At 35.0% G+C, this 21,867-nt stretch overlaps 1 protein-coding gene across 2 annotated transcripts in view; it reads left to right on the top strand.

Moving 5' to 3' along the window:
* LOC128864081 (mitochondrial basic amino acids transporter) overlaps positions 1-9,921 on the top strand; it is a 35,489-nt gene extending 25,568 nt beyond the window's left edge. Inside the window, exons 1-4 of one of the 2 annotated variants that reach the window (XM_054103574.1) lie at positions 1,002-1,584; positions 6,517-6,610; positions 8,328-8,789; positions 9,066-9,921. In XM_054103574.1, the coding sequence (XP_053959549.1) occupies positions 6,577-6,610; positions 8,328-8,789; positions 9,066-9,697 (1,128 nt within the window). In that variant the 5' untranslated portion in view covers positions 1,002-1,584; positions 6,517-6,576 and the 3' untranslated portion in view covers positions 9,698-9,921. Of the gene's footprint in view, positions 1-1,001; positions 1,585-6,516; positions 6,611-8,327; positions 8,790-9,065 lie in introns of those variants that run through there. The other variant, XM_054103573.1, reaches the window with a different exon arrangement.
* The last annotated feature ends 11,946 nt before the right edge of the window (positions 9,922-21,867 follow it).

Genomic DNA, 21,867 nt, shown 5'->3' with positions numbered 1-21,867 from the left:
ATTATGGTATCAAAACGCCGCTTTAGTGATACTTGACAACCATTTCACCTACCTACCTACCTAAATTCTGAGCGTTACATGCTTAGTAGTATAAGCATGTAAAGTATACTTTCTCAAATGTTTTCGTCACAAGTAAGCAAACAAATATTAATAGAAATTTTGGTTGTCTAAATTTTTTGAAATTTCCACTTGCGACATTGCACTGATCGTGGACTACACCATCAAACACTTGCCCACTTAATCCTACAATATTTTGTATTTTTCCACTATCAATTTGTGGAAAAACAACGGTCAGTGATACAATTGCTGACTGCGTACATACATACGTATATGGAAATATACACTGTGAAAAATGTAAGTTTTTCTCTTTTCAACATAAAAAAATGGATGTCACTTTTGCTTGAGCATTTTCTCTTTTGTTCTATGAATATGAAGCTAAGCATAATCTTAACAGAATCTAACTGTTCTTGATACCTACCTACATACAAGTGTGTGCGTACCACCACTTCCTTGATGCAGCCAGTTCAATTTATCAATCACATTGCACCATTATGCCGTAATCGCTAATGAACTATCACAAATTTTTTACTTTTATAAATTTTGTATTATTATATTTCTTATGCACGACCCATTGGCATAGAAAGTGAAAATTTTCAAATCAATATCCGTTGATAGACAGTTCAAAACAAATTTCTGTGTACGCTTTCATATAACGGCATTACCAACTGATAACCTCAAAATTCGAACTGCTAATACTTATACGTAAGTAAGTATGTATGTAGGTATACTTTGACTCCTGTAGCATAATGAATATCATAGTTGAACGCTAATTTTTATTTTTTGCGAGTTATTTCCTCTGGTTTTTTGATTTTATTCTTCTCGTGCTCCTAACTTCTTATCAGTTCAACGTCAAACTGAGAGCAAGTTTTGTTATTCTAAATGAATTGTGCGCATCTTCGATTACGTCTGCAGAGGTGGCGATTAGCGAGTGGGTTTAAGTCGAGTCTGAATATTGCTACCAGACGCTCACATTTTCGTTTAACGTACAAATTTATTTCTAAAATTAATCAGAAATAAATATATGCACATACATACAAGGCAAATACTGCGTGGCACGGTGCCTCAGATTTCAAATTCGTTTAGCTCTCCCAAATGTGTTTGCTGTGATCTCAAAGAAAATTAAACTATCATAAGGTTCCTAAATGAATTTAATAGCAAATTGAGCGTAAAAATTTGCTATCAGTTAAATGCGGAAAATAATTTTGTGATAGTTTTGGAGGGTATTTTTTGCGTTTTTTTCAATTTCTGTACACATTTGAAACCCGGCTTTGACGAAGAAAGGTTTAAATTTTAGTGAGTTACTATGAAATTAATTGTTAACGCGCACATGGAAACTTTCAAGAGTACTGACACTGTGATAAAGTGGAGAATGTGCATATAAAATAAAATATAAAATAAAAATAAAGCAAAAAAATAAGTTAATTAAATAATCAAATTAAATCAGTAACATTTAGAAAACTTCTACGCAAAATTTATTACTTCAAATCGTTTATTAAGAACTGAAATTCCTGTGAAAATTCAAAGGTAAATCTAAGGTTCCTGGATTTATAATTTACAAATTATTAAGAAAAAATTATTTATTGTATAATAATAAAACTCGGAGGTGCGTAGGTTCGAATCTATGTGCATCAAATACCAAATGATAGAAAACTGCTCTTTCTAATAACGATCGCCACTCGGCAAGCAATGGCAAGCCTCCGAGTGCATTTCTGCCATGAAAAATCTCCTCAAAAAAATATCCGCCGTTCGGAGTCGGCTTAAAACTGTAGGTCCGTCCATTTTTGGAATAACATCAAAACTCTCACCACAAATAGGAGAAGGAGCACTACCAAACACCTAACAGAAGTGTACGCGAGAAATTTTGTTTTTTTGATAAATTATTTATTTAATGATAAAATATTATAACAGTCCTGTGGGAGCCCAAAGTTATGGTATTTGAGAAATATATATGCAAGTTTCAATAACTCATTTTAAGTTCACACACTGGTGATAATAAAACAAGATTTTTTAATAAATGTTCTCCGTTTTTGTACTGATATAAACCCAACAAAGGATTTAAGCAGATTTTATATTTGGCTACAAATTTGGTTCATGACATTAATATGTTGTTGCTGTTGCAACCGTATAAATACTTTGGGAGTACTGCAGGAGTGAGTGTTGTTGGCCAGATATAAGTCCGAGTAGTTCCGGTAGCGTAGAACCGACTATAGTGTGAACGATCATCACCGAAGTGCATTAGTGATGGAACATCTCTCCGATATATTCAACCTTCGCAAACGAGTACTATTGCGTTTAACTGCTTAAATTGTGGCTGGTTTGTCGGCGTAGATTTGGGGCTTGCTCTTGACATACCCCTACAATACCCATTTTCCTGGAATTGAACTCTACGAGTTCGCCTCTACTATTGATTGGGGTCTGTTGTTTTCTGGTTTAGAAATCTCAAGTTGCTTTAGTATATTTAAGTGAAAGAGGGCTGCCATGAAAAAGTTCCTCATAAAAAACAGAGTCAACAACATAAAGACGCACTCCCCAAATAGAAGGGCCAATCAGCCAAAAATGGTGTTAACGCCAAAGAGGCAATATGAAATAAATATTGGCATACTAAAAGTTTAAAGGACCTGAAACAAATTCGTTCGAAAAAAAAAAAAAAAAAAACAACAAAGCCCAAAAGATCTATTCATTTTGTGAAGTTTAAAGAATATATTATACTAAAAAATATAACTGCCTAACTGAGTTTTTACGTACTAACTACATTTTGAATTATGAAGCCAATATAAAAATAAGCCCAAATCTTTATGGAGTTTCATAAAATCTAAATAAAACTTGCTTTAGCATTCCATCTGCCTTATTTTCCCATGATAAAAGTGTGAATTCTGCTAATGAAGTGGCTAACCTCTTCGCCAATTTCCAATTTTGTTCCTCCGTCTGCTAGTGATTTGTAGTTCGAGTATGATGCGGATTCGTTTGGTGGCTTTGGTTTTCTATGTATGTTGTAGCCTTCGTATGATGTTGCCAAAGGTATGACTATTGCTCTCGTATCTTAAGTATTCCTACAGGGCAATCTTCAAACCATGAAATCTGATTACTGAATCTGAGTGTCACAATGTCAAAGCTTGAAAATAGAAGGTAATACTTGTTTTCGAAATCAATAGGTTAGAACTAAAATCTTCTAGATGTACTTCAAAACTCCATCGACCATTGTGGCAACGCTATCAAAAATTCCCCACAGTCGTTCCTATGTTGCCAGAAATATTGTGTTTTAAATCCCATCAAAGTCTGTCACTGCCATCTGTCTCTAGGTTTTATTTCTCTTCCTTCAACATTTTTTGCCGAACTACGCAAATATTGTCCGAGTTATAGTACGTCGAATTCAATACTAGTTCTGAATTGTTGAAAAAACGGTAGAACGGGTAATAAATGATTTGTTTAGGGGACAACTAAGAAAAATAGAATTAACTTACAAACTTATTGCACTTTTTTCTCAGTGTAAAGCCCTATATAAAATAGTTGGTACAATTATAGTACAGACTGTAACAGTTTTTATAAAAATGAAGCTGAAATTCATCGTCAACATTAATTTCATAAACTCGATGAGAATTATAGAGCCAGACTGGGCTTTCCACCAATGCCAAACGCTGGGCTCCCAGGCTTTGATTTTGAGAGAATTGTCAATTGTTTCCATTGTGTGTTTGATGGAAATTATGTATATTTTAATCGTTACTCGTTTGTTTACGACAGTCAGCCTTAAAATAAAGTCTACACCACTTAATTACTTTTAACTATTTTTTAATTTATTTTGTAATTTCAGTCATTTTTTTTTTAATAAAGATATGGTTCATACTATTAAATAAAGCAAAGTTTCGAACTTTTTACTCAGAATTTTTAAAACATTTTCGGGTATGAATTTTTAGTTTAGAATATTGAATTTTGGTATAATAAAGTGCAAGTTTCAAGTAGATCGAAAATCAGACTAGGTTAGGTTATACTGGCTGGGCGAAACCCCCGGAGACCATTTTGGCCCATAGCGATACCGGATCAGAGTCCTATTTAGCGAAAATCTGCATCACTCAAGATGCGCGCTGTTTTACGAGTTGCTCAAGCTCCTGTTCAGGGATAGATTCTAGCTGTTCAAAGCTGAGAGCGTCCAGGTAGCATAGTCTAGTTTTCGAGAGAGCCGGACAGTAGCAGAGAAGATGCTCCAGGGTTTTTCTTGTACCTGCCAACGTCGTGAAGGGTTAAATTTAGCTTGTAAGCGTTTGCTACAACTAGGCAGTGCCCTGTTAGTATACCAACTAAAGTTCTACAGTTCCATCTATCGAACGATATAACTGATTTAGTATACTTGACATCATATGCGTGTTTACACAGGATCTGGTAACTTTGCAATTGGTTAAGCCAAGCCATCTGCCTTTTCTTAGCATGTGTTCCTCTAGTTCTTTTTGAATTGTGCGCAGGGGCTTAAGTACCTGACTTATTTGATCCGCTGCAAGTCTGGGGCCTTCTTTAGCTATTGCATTCACTGTCCCATTTCCCTCTATGCCTTTATGCCCAGGAATCTAATAAACACAAATCCTGCGGTTACGAGTGAGTTTCTTTATTGCTTCCTTACATTCATGGACACTTCTGGATGATACACAGTATGATTTCATCGCTTTTATAGCCGCTTGGCTATCTACGTAAATGTTGTGTCTGTACACATAAAATCTGCTGGTTTCTTTTCAGCAAATATCTCAGTTTAAAACGCCGTACAATAGTTAGGGAGTTTAAATGCCCTTTTTGAAGCTTAACACAATCACACTAATTTTTGAGAATTTTTTTCGGACGCGGTCTTGTGCATTTTCTCCATTTAACGCCCACTCCACATTTTTTTCTGTGGAAGAAAAAACCCAACAGGGTCAGCAGAAAAAATCGTCAAAAACCAACGCGATTTTTGAACCACTTGAAACCAAAATTCTATCATCCATTAAGCTGCATACCGGAAGTTTTTCTAAAAATTCTGAGTAAAAAGTTTACAATGTCCATGAAAATTTTCTGAATACAAAGTTCGAAAATTTGCTTAATATGGGATTTGTTGTAGGATGAGCTACATATATTTTTATACAAAAATTACTGAAATAACAAAGTTAATAAATAAATAATAAAAACTTACTAATATCTGGTGTACACTTTATTTTGTCGCTGACGGTATATCTATGATGTACATACATATATCTAAATTTTAGTCGTCGGCAGCCAATCAAATTGTCTCGATATTGGCAGTGCTCCCATATTTCGATAAGAATGCAATAACAAAAGGGAACATATATAAACACTATGGTGTCCATTCAATATTAAAATGCATGCAAACAAGCTAGGAAGATGGGTTTAAAATGGCTTTGGGTTATGATATACTTACATATGGGACTGATTTCGGCTGGTGTTTGCGCAAAAAAGTAAGCAGTAACGCTTACACGATATATTAGAAAGGAACCTAATGTCCACGTTGTTTTAGCGACTAGCGAAAATTTCCTTGCCGGGGAATTGACCGTCCAAGGAGCTCAGCCAGCGGTTGTCTGCTCTATTTTTGGAACCGCAAGCCCAGCAAATATAATATATTAGTTAGCACAGAGCGCAACACTCTTATTTATTAAAATTTCTATGAAATAATCTTGATATATAAATAATCAATTAGTTATGTATAAAGACATACATATATGCATACATACATATATTATTGAAAACTTTGATCAGCGCTGGACTTTTTCGCATGTTTCTGGCATTTTACGTATGTTTTGTGGAAACGTGACTAATTTAACTAGTTTATTGCTCAGGATGAAAGTTTGCCTTTAATGCATAACAGACTTCAAGTTACAATGTCCGATCATAATCGTAATTTTTAGTTTACTCCCATGAACATGGAAATGAATCCTTATGGACTAAGACCCTTCTGGTAGTAAATTAATGTGTATTTACGATTATTATAAGGAATTAGGAAAATGATTGTATGGAAAATAGTTCAACAGGTTTATATGTACGTTTGTGAATATGTGCATACATATCTTTATACATGGTGGCGCGAAATTAATCACCCTTTTGGAAGATCTACAAACAGTTCCAATGGAGCGCGCAAAGGTCAATATAAAGTTTACCATCACATAAATTTTTTTTTATGTAAAAAAATGTATTTAGTAGGTATATTTCTGAAAGTATTCGATGCGGTACCAGCTGATGGTAGCAGAGCAAAAGGAATACCTCCTCTACGTTGGAAAGATCACTTGGTGTGTCCGACTGGCACCTAGAGAGAAACAACTCGGCCAAAATCGCTTAAGTGGTTATAGCGTCAAAAAGAATAAGGAAGTTATTCAAAAACACAATTGGATGATTAATTTTGCGCCACCTTATATTAGTACTGATTATATTCGCACACATAATTTATGTATATAAATACCTAAACAACATTTGATTACTTCATTTCAGACCCCTCCTGAGGGTGTACACCTACAACCTATAGTTCCTGTGAATAGTACCCATATAGCGATGGCGTTCGATTTTGTTGCGGGTTGCCTTGGTGGTAAGTTGAAAAAAGCAAATTTTCAATTATTTTTACGATAAGTAATAAAATTAATATTGTGTTTTTATTAATCAAAATAATGTTTTCCATAACTCAGGCGTTAGTTGGAATTAGAAAAGAAAAAAGAAATTAATTAAATTTAAAGAAATTAAAAATAAAGAAAAAAAATAATAAAGTTATTTGTCATTGGAAATAATTACATTATAAAATAAAATTATTGTTTTAATTATTTTTAATATAATAAATAAATAAATAATAAAATTACTATTTTTAATTACTTTTAATAAATTATAAAAAAAATCGTCGACTATTTTATTTTTTTCTTCTTTGATTATTTGACACATTTTCTCAAATATTCTAAAAAGAAACTAATCGCACTATTTTTTATTTTGTTTATGTTTTCTTTATTTTGTTATGGTAAAAATTTATATTTATTGTTATTTAATGCATTTTTTTTTAGAATATTTGAGACAAATTATAAAAAATCAGAAAAATCAGCGATTATTATTAATTAGTTATTAAATTAGCAGTTCCATTTTATTCGTTTTTGGTTTTTGATACATTTTTTTAATCATAACTATTATTATTTAAAGATTTTTTGGGACAAATTAAAAATAATCAACGATTCAGATTTTTTATTATATGATAAACTTTGTTTGATTACTTTCTTTTTAATTGTTTTTATTTTATTTAAGGGTAAAAATTGTAATTATTATTTTTAATTACTGGTGGCAAATTATAAAGAAATGAAATAATTTAGCGATTATTATTAGTTTATTATTAAATTATCAATTCAGTGTTTTGGTATATTTAATAGGTAAGTAATAAATAATAATATTTATGATTTTTTTTTTGAAAGAAAAAAACTAATTGAAGTTTTTGTGACAAATTATTATATAAAAAAATTTGCAATTCGGTTTTTTTATTATTCGATCAATTTTCTCAAATAATCCGAAAAAAATAATAACATTCTTTTTTATTTTTCTGATGTTTTATGTTTTCGATTTTTTACTTTTTTTATTATAACACTGCACCAAACATTTTTTGGGGGCAATTATCCCAACGCACGATGAAAGACTTAGACCCAAATAGTAAAACGTCAAAATCGTTTTGGATTCTTCAGTAAAATTTTTTTGATATGGCCATTTTAAATTTGCAATATTTTGCCTAAGTGTTTTTAGAATAAATGGGGGAAAGAGTTAAAATACATGTCGTAGAGAAATATGTTGTTAGGGCGAATATATGTAGTAAAATTTTATGCGGACTAATTTTGTAGAACAAGTTAGCTCTCTCACGAAATCGTGTTGGTTCCGTTTTTAGAGTGGCCGAGTAAAATGGCATTGTTAAGGCCGCTACAGGGCTAAAGTGTTTGTCCAAATATTTTGTCTGAGGGGACCCCTAGTGAAATTTTCTAGTAAATAATTTTTTAGAATATTATAATCCTCTAGCGATCTTCAAAATGCCATTTTACTTCAATTTTCTAAAAAAGAGGCCTAAACGACCCTTTTGTGAGAGATCTAATCGGCTAAAATGATATATAAAATTATAGCTCTAAAATTTTGCTATATGCACCTTAACAACACTTTTGTCTCCGATATATAGTTTAATACTTTTCTTCCTTTAATCTAAAAATACGTAGGCAAATTTTGCAAAATTTATTGTCTATGAATTTGGTATTTTCTAATTCATCCAACAACTTTTTCTAAAATTTTTGCAGGCTGTGCGGGTGTGTTGGTTGGTCATCCCTTTGATACGGTTAAAGTCCACCTACAAATGCAAGATGTTAAGAATCCCATTTACCGAGGTACGTTCCACTGCATCTCATCACTAATTCAAACTGATGGTACGCGTAGTCTGTATCGAGGCATGTCCAGCCCATTGATGGGGATCAGTGTTGTGAATGCCATAGTCTTCGGTGTTTATGGAAATGTACAACGGCAAATAGAGGACTCCAATTCCTTATTTTCGCATTTTATAGCCGGCTGTGCTTCGGGCCTTTCGCAAAGTATAGCGTGTTCGCCAATGGAATTAGCTAAGACGCGTATGCAGCTACAGCATCTCGATCCAAAAGCGCCTCAATTCACAAGTCCATTCCAATGCATAAGGCATATAATTCAGAGAGACGGATTTAAAGGAGGGTTTCGTGGGTTGGGTATAACAGCCGCCAGAGATGTGCCAGGTACGTAAAGTATAGTAAAATTACAACTGCATATCGACATTCAAACTAAGTAATTACCATTTCACTTAAAAAAAAAATCGAGGGTCGTTCAAGCAGTATACACATGCATATGTTTGGATAGCCTAGAAACGCTCATAAGAGTGCATCGGAATAAAAAACTAATAAATTAAAATAAAAATTTGTACCTATCGTTTCCTACGAACTGTTGAATGACCCTCTCATGCGCAATGTGCTACGTTTTTGGAAGTGTTAATAAATTTCATATATCCTTCGCAGCTTTCGCCGCCTACTTTGTTAGCTACGAGTGGCTTATGTCTTTAAGTGAAAAACCCAACGTGCTTCATGCCCTTGCTGCCGGTGGCATGGCCGGCATTGCCTCCTGGCTCGTATGCTATCCTACAGATGTAGTCAAAACATTATTGCAAGCAGATGGAATGAGTTCAGCACCAATATACGAGGACGCTTGGGATTGCGCAGTAAAGAATTATCACAAGCACGGCATACGCTTCTTTTCCCGGGGTCTCAACTCAACCATAATACGAGCATTCCCTGCGAACGCAGCCTGTTTCTATGTAGTTGCGTGGATTTTGGGTTTGGCCAAACACACAAATATGGATGTGGAATTACAAACAGCAGATCAGCTGGCTATCTCGAGTGTTCCCATAACTGTGGAGATGCCACTCTCGTATTTACATAGATATGAAAAGGAGCGGCATGAAGTGCGCGAAAAGCGGTGCACTATGGTAAAAATACTACAGACATTGGGTTCGTTCAATGAAGCCGTATGTCATTCAGATATTGAGGAGCTGGCACATGAATTCTATCCAGAAAACGATAATGATTTTAAATATTATGTTTTTGAGGACGAACGCTTGCACATAAAAGAAATTTTTGACGATTACGAGTAATACTGCAATGCAGGTTTAGCGTACTCGTGCATATGAGCATTTTGCATACACACATACATACATACTTATTTATGTACATAAATAGTGCTAAAGCATAAAATAGTCGTCTGTAGTTAGGAACTATGAAAATTATCAAAATATATTCTAAGTAATACTTTAAAATTGTGTAAAAGAAGGCAGTTGTATTTTGAACTGATAAAGGGAAAATAAAAAATTCATTTTAAACTCTAAATTAGTGTATTCTATACGTACTTTGATTATAATTAATTTGTTTTATTCCAGAAAATAAAAACCTCAACATTTTAGACTTCCTAGACTAAATAACCAATTTCTCCCGCTTTCAGCGTAAGTTAAGTATTTATGATTGATACTTGACTCTAAACTCTATTGGAAGCTCCACATTAAAAATCAGGTTAAGAAGGTCAGCATAGCTCTCTATTCCTGCAAATCTATGTTCGACAAAAACTGGGGACTTAAGCCACCGGTCATTCTCTGCATTTTTTCCTATAGTCAAGTTTTGATCTAGGAGCTGAAGACATCAAGATGCAGATTCAAACTGGTCTATTTCTGTAAAGAGGAGATCAAATATGTTGTGTGTGCATTTCTCATATTTGAGTTCCAGGACATAGGAACATAGAGTGAAATGAAATTGCTGATGAGCTTGCCCGGAAGGGGTCGACTGGATTGGTCTCAGAGGTCTTCCACCAGGTCATAGGCATCCCCTGACTGTCGTTAAAAGGAAATGGCACAACTTATTTCTCAGGAAAGCGCAGATCAGATAGAGCTCCATTTCTTCGTGTGCTAATTATTTTGAAAAATCTTTGACCCCATCACATTAGACGCAGGACGCAGATAGTTCTGGGGACTCCCCGTCATTCAATTTCCAAGCTTGTAGCTGTGCTTACCGGTCATCGGACAATCGGTACTTACACAAGAAAAGTTAGGCTTGTCATTTAATACCCATTGCAGAAGCTGGTCACTGGGTGCTACTTTTTTCGACAGCCTGGGGCAGTGCTCCTACCTAAATTGCACGAATCTTATGCGTTAGATCAACAGGTCTGGTTGGCTGTAGATTTCTGCCCGTAGGAGGTTTCATAGTGGTATCAAAACGGCGAGTTAGTGCTACTTAGGGTGTGCCAGTTTGGTACTTCAACCATTTACACGAGTATTTAAATACATATCACTTAATTTAAAAAGCCCTTTGAAACATCTGGGCTTGTGCTTTTTTGATTATCATTGCAAAGAGTACTTCTATCCGGTATTGTTTTCTTATTTATTGAAATTTTTTTCTTGCGAATTCAGTCGGCTTTAACATTTTTAAAGGGCCTCTGATTTTAGGTCTCCCTCTGCATTTGCCTGTTGAGCAACTCTGTTCTCTGGACATTTTGAATTTTGGGTACAAAAGAAAATCATAACATTTCTTTAAACAACAATTTTTTACCCATTCTATTATTATAAACAATTAAACCCACTAAATAAACCAATTTGCAGCGCAACGTTTACCCGGTTGAATACCTCAAACTAACGATGAATCACTTGCCACTAATAATATAGGTGCATATTTGCACACTTCGCAATTTTTATAGCACTCTGTACAAAATTTCCAAAGCAGCAAGCCTTGCAACAAACTGAAATTTCCATGAAAATTTCAGTCAACTTATGAAATCAAAAATAAAGAAAACATTTTCAATCTTTTACGTTCGGTTCGAAGAGGTGTAAGCGGAATATTTTCTGAATAAATTTTCGTGAATACAAATCGATATTGGTTTCAAAGGGTCACATATGAAATGAAGTATTCCGACCTTGTCAATTATTAAAGGTTTGCTCACTTGTGACAAATACAAGCTCCAATTGTTTTGTAGTATTTAAAAAACTGGTGCTAAACTTGGTTAAGCTTCCTCTGGACACCACATCAACCCAAGTGAAGGTAGGCTAATTAGAAATGCGTTCTGTCAATCCCAGCTTTCTTATGATGAAGCCTGCAATGTATTCAATTGCGTCCTCGTGGAGACTATCCAACTTTTCTCCCTGTTGAAGCCCGTTGGGAAATGCTAGTTCGCTGTAAAACGATAATTCCTCCAATATCATCTAATCATCAGAAAGAAAACTTTTTAGACTCTCGACTAATGTATGACTCAGGCGAAGCCACCCTTACCTAGTAAGTACTTTCGGAACCTATGTATATTTGAAATGCATGGGGCTCGGAATGTTAAAAAGCCCACCTTTCGCGTGCATTGACTCAAAAAAATGCTCTATGATATCCTGATTTAATCGATAGGTCAGGATATATTGAATGTGATAGTGGTCATGGACATATCTATATAAATCACTGAGCGAGTTGTTGCTCATAAGCAAATTCTTTTGAAAGGGTAGCATTGCTTTTCGTCCAAAAGCCCTTGTGTTGTGCAGACACGAGTCCATTCTTTCCAAAAATGGTAGTTGGTGCAGCAAATGCATTCGAAAGGCTTTTTTGTTGGCATGGATTGAAATTTTGTGAATTTCCGGTTGAATATGTCGAACCAGTCGTTCACAATCGATGTGAACTCAGCTGTTTCGATCGCATTGTAAATATCATGCCCTAATGCATAACACCTTCTAATAGCACTTCAGTGCACTTGTTCGAAAACAATTGAGCAGTCAACTTAACCTTCTGACGACCAGCGTGGTGCACTGTGAGATGTTTCTCCGATATTTTGTGGGCTATTGAAGCGTTTGAAGCTGATGTTAACGTGAGCAACTGTGCTATTGTTCTCGTCGTCAGAAATTTAACTTTATAAATAAATCCTTTACCAATGAAGTGGTTCCGAATCAGCTTAAGCAAATGTGCTATATTTGAAAACCACGTTTGCTCTAAATAAGAAATATAACTATAGAGCATTATAACAAATATTGATGAACTCTAGCATACCACTTGACACATTCATCTAGTAATTAAATCATGTATCCCGATAACTGACCAAGTGACTCAACCTATGGCATCTACAAAGTTTGGCCAAATGTTTCTTCTTTGCAGAATACGATTGACGACGAGATAAAAAGGTGGAAAATATTATGTGCATCTGCTCTAGCTTCGGTAGGATTGGGCTTGTGATTTGTGAAGAATGTTTATACCTTCAAAGAAGAAGATCTGAGCCTTCTAACATCTGGGAAAATATTTCAAATTGTTGCTCTTTACTGGACTGCTAATTGAATTTGACATGCGGAAGCGAAAACTCGATGAAAAATCTTGCTATAACAAGGTTTATGGTGGTTGGTGGTCGGCAATGTACAGCCGATGACAGATATAGCGTTCCCGGTTAGGTCGCTTGTTCGACGTTTCGTAACGCAAATGAAAATGATTCCGCTAACAACCATTGAATTCAAATATAAAAGAAAAGAAAAGTTTTTGTTTATGTTTTTTTTCATAATTTGACTAAAATTTTCATTGAAATCTCAGTTTGTTGCAAGGCTTGCTGCGTTGGAAATTTTGTTCAAAGTATTTTCGTGCTATAAACAAAAATGTTTTTCTAATGTAGGATTCACGTTCGGATAAAACATTTGAACAAAACTTTAGAACAAATTTAAAATAAAATAAAAATACGATTCAGAATACAAAACTTTTATAAAATTGCTACTTGAATCGAATAACTTATTTAATCAAAATAGGATTTTATGTAATTATCACTACATATTATAAAACAAAGTCGCTTTTTCTGTCCCTATGTCCCCTTATACGCTTAAATCTTTAAAACTACGCAACGGATTTTGATGCGGTTTTTTTTAAAGATAGATTGATTGAAGAGGAAGGTTTATATCTATATAATGTGAAGAAATATATAAAGGGGGCGTGGCAATCATTCAAAATGTGGCAAAAAAACATAATTTTTTTGTTTTCACGGCCATAAATCATAAACGAATCAACCAATTAAAATGAAACTTTCTTGAAGTTTAACTTTGAAATATTTACTTTCGTTCTGCATCAAAAAAAATAATTGATTTATTTGTTATTTAACCAAAATTGTTTAAACAAAAGCAGCTCTTTTTCCAAAAAAAGCTGTTTGTGTGTGTGTTCGCTGTCAACCGAATGAAGCAACAGGCGTTAAGCGATAATCTCACCACACCTCATTAATGTTGAATTACATCGTATGGTGACGTATGTATGTATGTATTTACGAATCGCTCGCATTATTTCATTTCGGACATATGTACATACATATGTATCTATGTATGTATGTACTGAATTCCATGTAATTATATGTACATACAATTTTACAGCGAAATAAAACGCTATTTTCAGGTTCTATATTAGTAAATCGCACATAATTAAAATACAGTTTTTGAATAGTTTTTATTGATTCGGAGCGCGTTTAGTTTGCTATCAATTCCATACAATAACATTTTTTGTCATTTACTTTTTACGACAACTAATAGCTTATTTTCGAAGCGATTTCAACAAATGGGTACAACATTAATCCTTATCCAATTAAATACCTTAAATACATTGTTGTTTTCATATAGATCTATGTATATGGCTCTTTACAGCATATAATTAAAAACAATATTTTTCAAGATATTAGAACAGTAATTAGTAATTGAGATCTACCGGAAAAATTGCGTTAGCTGTTGCGTCATCCGGCATTGCCGCTACTCTTTTGGAAAGAGTCTTTTGGAAAGAGGCCGAACCACACACTCTACAATGAAGCACCCGCTGAAAATCGCCACCGATGATGATAACAGCGTCTGTAGTGTTTCTAGACAGAGCAATACAGGAAAATTGATGCGTGACTGCTCATTAATAGTCTGGGACGAAGCTACCATGTCAAACAAGACGTCTGTGGAAGCACTGGATAGGACAATGCGCGATTTGCGCAACAAAAATGCACCTATGGGTGGATATACAATTCTGTTCTCAGGAGATTTCCGTCAAATCCTACCAATTGTGACTCGAGGAACACGTGCTGACGAAATAAATGCTTCGCTAAAAAGATCCCACCTTTAGTCGTATGTCAATAAATTAGAGCTTAAAACTAATATGAGGATTTCGTCATCTTCACGTGAGAACAGGCTATTTCCAGAGATGCTGCTAAAAGTTGGCAATGGAGAATTAACACAAAGTGAGGGAAAGATTAACCTAGAAAACCTTTGTGTTTTGATAATATTAGACAACATCCCAGAGTTAGTCAACAATGTCTATCCAGACATTGATAACATAAGTTATAAGACAATATCTTGGTTTAAAGAAAGAGCTATTCTGTCACCAACTAACGAACAAGTAGATAAAGTAAATAACTTGATTATTTCAAAGGTTGATGCGCCGACGAAAATATACTACTCGGTCGATACTGTTCTCGATTTGGAAGAAGCTGTTCAATTTTCTACAGAATTTCTAAATTCTTTGAAACCGTCTGGACTCCCTCCTCACAAAATGGAGCTGAAAATAGGTTGTCCTGTTATTTTATTAAGAAACCTAAGTCCACCTAAACTTTGCAATGGCACGCGTTTGATGGTAAAATCACTGAAAACTTTCATAATAGAGTGCACAATACTCACAGGATGTGGTACCGGAGAAGATGTATTGATTCCCCGAATCCCTCTGATACCATCGGATCTACCATTCCAATTTAAACGCTTACAATTTCCGGTAAAGACATTTTTTGCAATGACCATTAATAAATCTCAGGGTCAAACCTTCAACGTTGCAGGCTTAGATTTGAGTGTTGACTGTTTTTCACATGGCCAACTGTATGTCGCTCTTTCAAGAGTAACCTCTAGAGAAAACATGTTTGTATTGTCTAATGACAAGAAGGCTGTGAACGTTGTATATAAAGACATTCTGTAATATAGTAATTGTTGTAAAAATAAAATAAATACATATGTAAAAATGCAAAAAGTTAATATGCAAAAATGTAGGGTATGAATTTAGATATCCCAAAGATAGCAGGAAATCTTCATGCTATAAAGAAAGGGGAATTGTTTTACTCCAAATTTAACGCGTGCGGGCCACGGGCAATAATGAATAAGCCAAAACTACTGGATCGATTTTAATCATTTTTTCAGTGAGTGACATAGGGTATATATTTTATACCAGTGCGAAGCTGGCGGGTTGCTAGTTATATTATAAAATTATTTTTAATCATAACTAAAATGTATCTGTACACAATAGAATAAATAGTTATAGAATATAATAGTTAATAAAATAGTGTTTTAGATCGAATTTTTTTTAAGTTTGAGAACTTAAAATGATAATATAAATAATACAAAACAGAAATATTGTTGGAATGTATTTTTTATTATATTAATATATAATCTGGTGGATAACTTCATGGCATATAACTTTTGAATATGATATCCAGCATATGTATGCCTCTCGCCGCTACGACTTATATTGTCCATTCGCTCAGTTCAATATTTGACTATTTTTTGCCATAAATTTGGCCGTATGGCGTCAATGGTGGCTTAAATATTGCAATAAATCGATTGTTATGCCCGCTCATGACAAATTGCGCGTCTTGTTGGAACCAAATTTCAATGTTTAGTTGATTAATTTTTGGAAACAAACATTCTGCCTGCACGGGTCGAAAACGCTCGTCATTCACCGTAACAGTGGCTCCTTCCTCATTTCAAAAGAAATAAAGGTCGGTGAAGCCGTAGTGCTCTGAACTTCGCGAACAGATAAACTTTATTATTTTTTTTTTTCAAAGTAAATTTCCACAACTGAATAGAAACTAGCTGTAAAACCATAATTATCGATATCAATAGTTCTCATGCTGCTAAAAAAAGACCCTATATATTTGAATTATCGTGCAGACTTTTTTCCTCAAAATATCAGAAACATCTCAAAGGTACCGTCACACCAATGGTTGGTCCACTCTCCCACTAATACTACAACAATCCTCCCACCGCGGTTAAATTTTACCCTGCACAAAAAGATTACACTTGAGTAGAGCCGTGTTTATTGCAGACACCTGCATCCAGGTCCCGCTTCTGCTGACTTATGGAGGCTATACTTCGTCGATAGTCTCAATTACTTCCACTGTATTCATAGGGGGTTCTAAAGTAAAACAGGCATCGAAAAAGTTGCAATAGTGTAATATTGTGTATATTAACCTACTAGCGTCTTATCATCTCCACTTGGCTCTCATCATGCCCGTCCTAACGTATGGCGCAGAAGCGTGGACGATGATAACATCCGATGAAGCGACGCTTGGAGTGCTTGAGAGAAAGATTATGCGCAAGATTTTTGGATCTTTGCACGTTGGCAACGGCGAATACCGCAGGCGATGGAACGATGAGCTGTATGAGCTTTACGACGGCATAGACATAGCGCAGCAAATAAAGATCCAGCGGCTACCCTGGCTGCGTCATGTCGTCCGAATGAATACAAGCACTCCGGCTCTGAAAGTATCGATGCGGTACCAGCTGGTGGTAGCAGAGGAAGAGGGAGGCCTCCTCTACGTTGGAAAGATCAGGTGGAGAAGGACTTGGCTTCACTTGGTGTATCCAACTGGCGCCGGTTATCACGAGAAAGACCCGACTGTTAAACTCGCTTTGTTAAACTCGGCCAAAATCGCGTAAGCGGTTATCGCGCCAATTAAGAAGAAGACTACCGTCTTGTCCTCTAGGCGATATTGTGAGTGCTTCATTCAAAAGTTTGTGGTTGTCGTCGGTTTGTCATAAACCATTCGCCTTCACTGCTGCTGCTGGAATTGTTGCATAGATCTCTTAGGTTGCGCGCAACCGCTGCCGTTTTGAATATTAATTACTGTAAAATTGGGTTTAAATTTAAGCCCTTTTCATGAGGAAAGAAACTACCATAAAATAGACAAAACCATTTTTATTTTTATTATTGTAATTTCTATTTTGAAACATTTTATGTATTTAAATATTTCAAACAAAAACTACTTCTAAATGCCGTTTTAACTTGCGTCCCTCCGTTTGACACTGAAATATGTATGATACCCTGGTGTTTCGTGGGTCTACTTGAGGCACATTCGGAGATGCAGTGGATTACTTGAACTTGGGTGAGAAAAGAAAAATTAATTAATACACACGTAACATAAATATTACACATAACATAAAAAATCATGCATACTTATATTCTTATCTCTCACTTATGCTTTACACATACATATACAGTATACGAGTAACATCTTCTTTACTTGAACATAAGCAGCTATGCGCTCTTGTGGCAACGACTGTTTATTGAAACATAGCCAGGGCCACATTGCGGCTCGATGGTGAGCACACTTTCCATAATATACTTATTTGGATTCTCGGTGGAACTTTTACTCGTTTGTTGTGGCTGCACTGAAGTGAGGAAAATGCAAAATAGTAAAAATTTTAAACTCCAAATTAAGGCGCGCATTTTAACTCGATTTTCGATATTTCACCAACGGATCAAGAGCTGCTACGATTAAATGAGTAGCTCGATCGAATACTGTCTTACGACTAATTGTCTATTAATACATCAGTGATCGGCAAATTAGCACAATCAAATATTTTGTGTTACCACATTTTGGTTTTGTAAAAAGGTATATTTTTTACTAGTGGTTTAGAGTTTAGATTGTTTCGACAGAAATGGAAAAATTATCTGGGCGAATCTAATACTACGCGTTTCATTAGCAGTTAGAAGCTCTGTCAGCCACTACTTAGACATAATTTTACTTAACTTAAGGCCATTTACCATACCAGCAGCACATTTTTCCCGCTAGCCAAAACTCAATTCAGCTTAGAAAACTTAGACAGCTATAGGTTTTCGCTGCTTAAGTGTCACATATTCCCTATTTTGAATAAAATATCCGCAAATATGTCATACAAAATTGATTTTTGGTACAAATGCAAAACATATGGCAACGCGTCATTAGCGAGCTGTCGAAAATAAATACAAAGCAGACAAACAAACAAAACAAAACATTGTAAACAGTTTACAATGGCGAATAATTAATGTGGCTAGTACAATCGTGACGACAATACCAAACTCTAAGTTTCTACGAAAACTAAGCTAAGTCTAAGGCTTCGTTAACACAGCTCTGTGGGTTAGCTGCAATAGTCACTTAACGGTTTAAAATTAATCGTGTTCGCATACGAGAAGTATAATTCTACCTACTGAGTTATGGGGGAGTATTCTGTGAGGAGCTCCCCATCAAGCTCAAATTCAGGACCACTGAAATGTTTTCCAAGCGAAGGTAGCCGCAATTAAGGAAGCAGTGGACTGGTGGACTGAACCTGTGACCTGCTTCTGGAAAGATGGGCCACGAGTCCACTCAACGAGCACTGGGCTAGTGCATAAATTTGCAAAGTTGCGAGATCTTTCTGGCCATGGTGAGATCGGGGGCGCTCGGGGGAACTCCTAAGGCTAACAAAGCCGCAGCTCGAATTTGGTGGGTATCCTTACTGAACACTGTCCGTTAGGTGCCCATGCGGTGAGACTTGGGATTGCCTCAAGTTCGTTCTGTAGAAGCTGACTGTAGGATGAGGTGGGAGCATATCAGTATCTTCTTCTCAGCTGCCCCGCTCTCATCTAGCAAAGATTTAGACATCTGGGGTTTCACTTTTTAGCTACACCTGCTGATATTGCGGGTTTAAATATCATGCATCTGGTGAAGTTCTTCAGTAGCTTGGTGCGCCTAATTACGAATGTAAATTAGCCACCGTCGGCGTCGGCGTCTTGAATATTTGGCTTAGTGGGCGCCATGCAAGGGCAACCATTTAGCCTAACCTAACCTACTGAGTTATAAAAACTATTTTATTTGAAGAACCATGAAATTACCGGCGTTTATTAAATAAAGATCGAAACATTTTTTTATTTCAATTGAGACGTATTTGAATTCAAAATGGCGTCATATTGCAATTATTTAAAGTAGTCAAATCCGTTTCCATTAAATTTCATTCACGATTAGATAATTTCACAGAATTTCTTATTTAAGTATGATATTTTTTATATGTCTGCCGCGTCTTCGAGTTACACGGCCCATTCGACCAGTTCAATTATTAACAAATTTTTCCAATAAATCTGGCCGTATGGGGTCAATGGTAGCTTGAATATTGCAATAAGTCGATTGTTAAGCGCAATATATGGCTAGCTGTTTAGCTGGTTCATTTTTGGAAAGCTCGCCATTTGAAAGGGCAGATTCTTCCTCATTTCGAAAGAAATAAGGACCAATGATGCCACCAGCGTTTACGGGCAATAGAGCACTTTAACTGCGCGAACAGATAGATTTGTGTATTTATTTATTTATTTCTTTTTTTTTTCAAATTAAATTTCCGCAATTTGGAAGCGTTTTTCTGGCGTTAAACGAATCATGATGACCTGCCAAACCTTAATGAGCATAAACGTCAACATAGTTTGCCATTCTCAGCTGTCTCACCATAGTTATCGATATCGATAGTTCTCATGCAGCTAAAAACCACCCGATATGTGTATAGCTATATTTTATGTGAAATTTCTGCTAATTAGTGTAAATATAATTCCGCTTCGTTTTGACATTTTTAAATAGAACTGAAATTAGTAGGGGAAATCGCAATGAAGTGCAAGTGACGTAACATCATGTCTTTTTCAAATTGAGAGGCAAAAATTTGGTAGTTGAGATGACATAGAAATTTCCCCATATACGAAAACAGATGTTTTTTAATTGTGAGCTGCCCTAATGATTTCAACTAATGCAGGTTTCTTTTGCCTTAACTATTTATAATAAAATTTCATTTTTCCAAATCGTTGCCTATTTTTCGGTTCGATTTAGGCAGAGTATTGATAAAAATAGGCCAAAGTTGGGTTCGGTTAGGTTTGGACGTGAAAAGGTTATGGTTAGTCTTTCTCTACATATGCAAAGTAAGCTGACAGCCTCTGTAGTTATTGGTTTTAAGTAAAATAATAATTTATTATCAGTTTTTGTGTCACAAATAAATAAATTATTACATTCAAGTACTCGTATGACCTCAATTTCGTTTTAAGTTTTGTTAGTAAAGTAAACCGGAAACTTATAAGAAATTTGGTTACATTTCTTATCAAACATTCGATTCAGACAAGCCGACTCATGAAAGGCTATTACGAGCCACTTTGCTGATGAGACGGCTGTCCCAGTATAAAAGTATGAAGCATGAACAAAAACAAAAATAATTGTCAAAAGAAAATATACGATACGAGGGAAAGTCAAACAGTTTGAGCAATGAAGCGGAAGGGATGTGAAATTAAATATAAAAACATTACTCCTTATCGAGATATTATTCGTTAAACCTAATGTAAGATTAATTCGGTGAAAAAAGGTATGTTTTTAATTTTTTTTTTGTTTGCGATACAGATAGTGCTAGCTTTTTCAGTCAAATTCCATATAATAATGCAACATTTGACAATATTTTTGTAAATTTTTATTGCAATATGGTCAAACCAAAAAATGTAGTAGAAAACCGTATGTTAAAAAGTGCCCAAAATTGGAAAAAAGGAATTGCAATCCATTAAAAATTGACAACATTTCTAGGTTAGGATTGAGTTTTGAAAAGGTCATAATTTCTAATGGGCTATGACTATTTTTATTCAAAAATAATCAATAAATCGCTTTACAGGCAATGCAAAAGTGTAATATTTTGAGAAACGAACCAGATAAACGGAACACATTCTCTGTACACATTAAGGTTAGGTTTTCTTAATTTTATATATACTTCAGGGCGTTTTTGTTCAGGCTGTGTCAAAAGTCATTCTGCAATGTTGGTATACAGAAAAGTAATGCAAGTACAAAGTGGCGCAAAGTTAATCACCCTATCGGAAGACTTATAATTTTTGCAAATGGCGTCGTACGTCAATTATATTTGACACTTGTGAACTAGACAGCTACAGTTTGCAAACAGACAAATAATGGGGCGCGTAAAGGTCAAAATAAACATTTCCATCACTTAAGGGATTATATACATTTAGAAGACCGAAAAAACGAACTTTCCTGAATTTTTTCTGAGAAAACTTTTAAATTTATTTATCTAAAAATTTGTACCCATATTATGTTCTCTTTTAACTGTATTTTAAGTTTTAGTATTAGTGAAAATATTTATTTGGAAAGGAGCTACAGCTGATCTCCGGGAGCTCCTCTCAAAAAATACGTGTTGCTGTGACCACTATATCTCTGAACTGGATCCTCTGAAATTAAAAAACCAAACAGATTTCGTTAAAGCAATGTTAAATCTAGTAATTAATCGATGGAATA

This window comes from Anastrepha ludens, chromosome 5, assembly GCF_028408465.1.
Source record: "Anastrepha ludens isolate Willacy chromosome 5, idAnaLude1.1, whole genome shotgun sequence".
Classification (NCBI taxonomy): Eukaryota; Metazoa; Arthropoda; class Insecta; order Diptera; family Tephritidae; genus Anastrepha; species Anastrepha ludens.
This window is presented reverse-complemented; position numbering and strand designations above follow the sequence as displayed.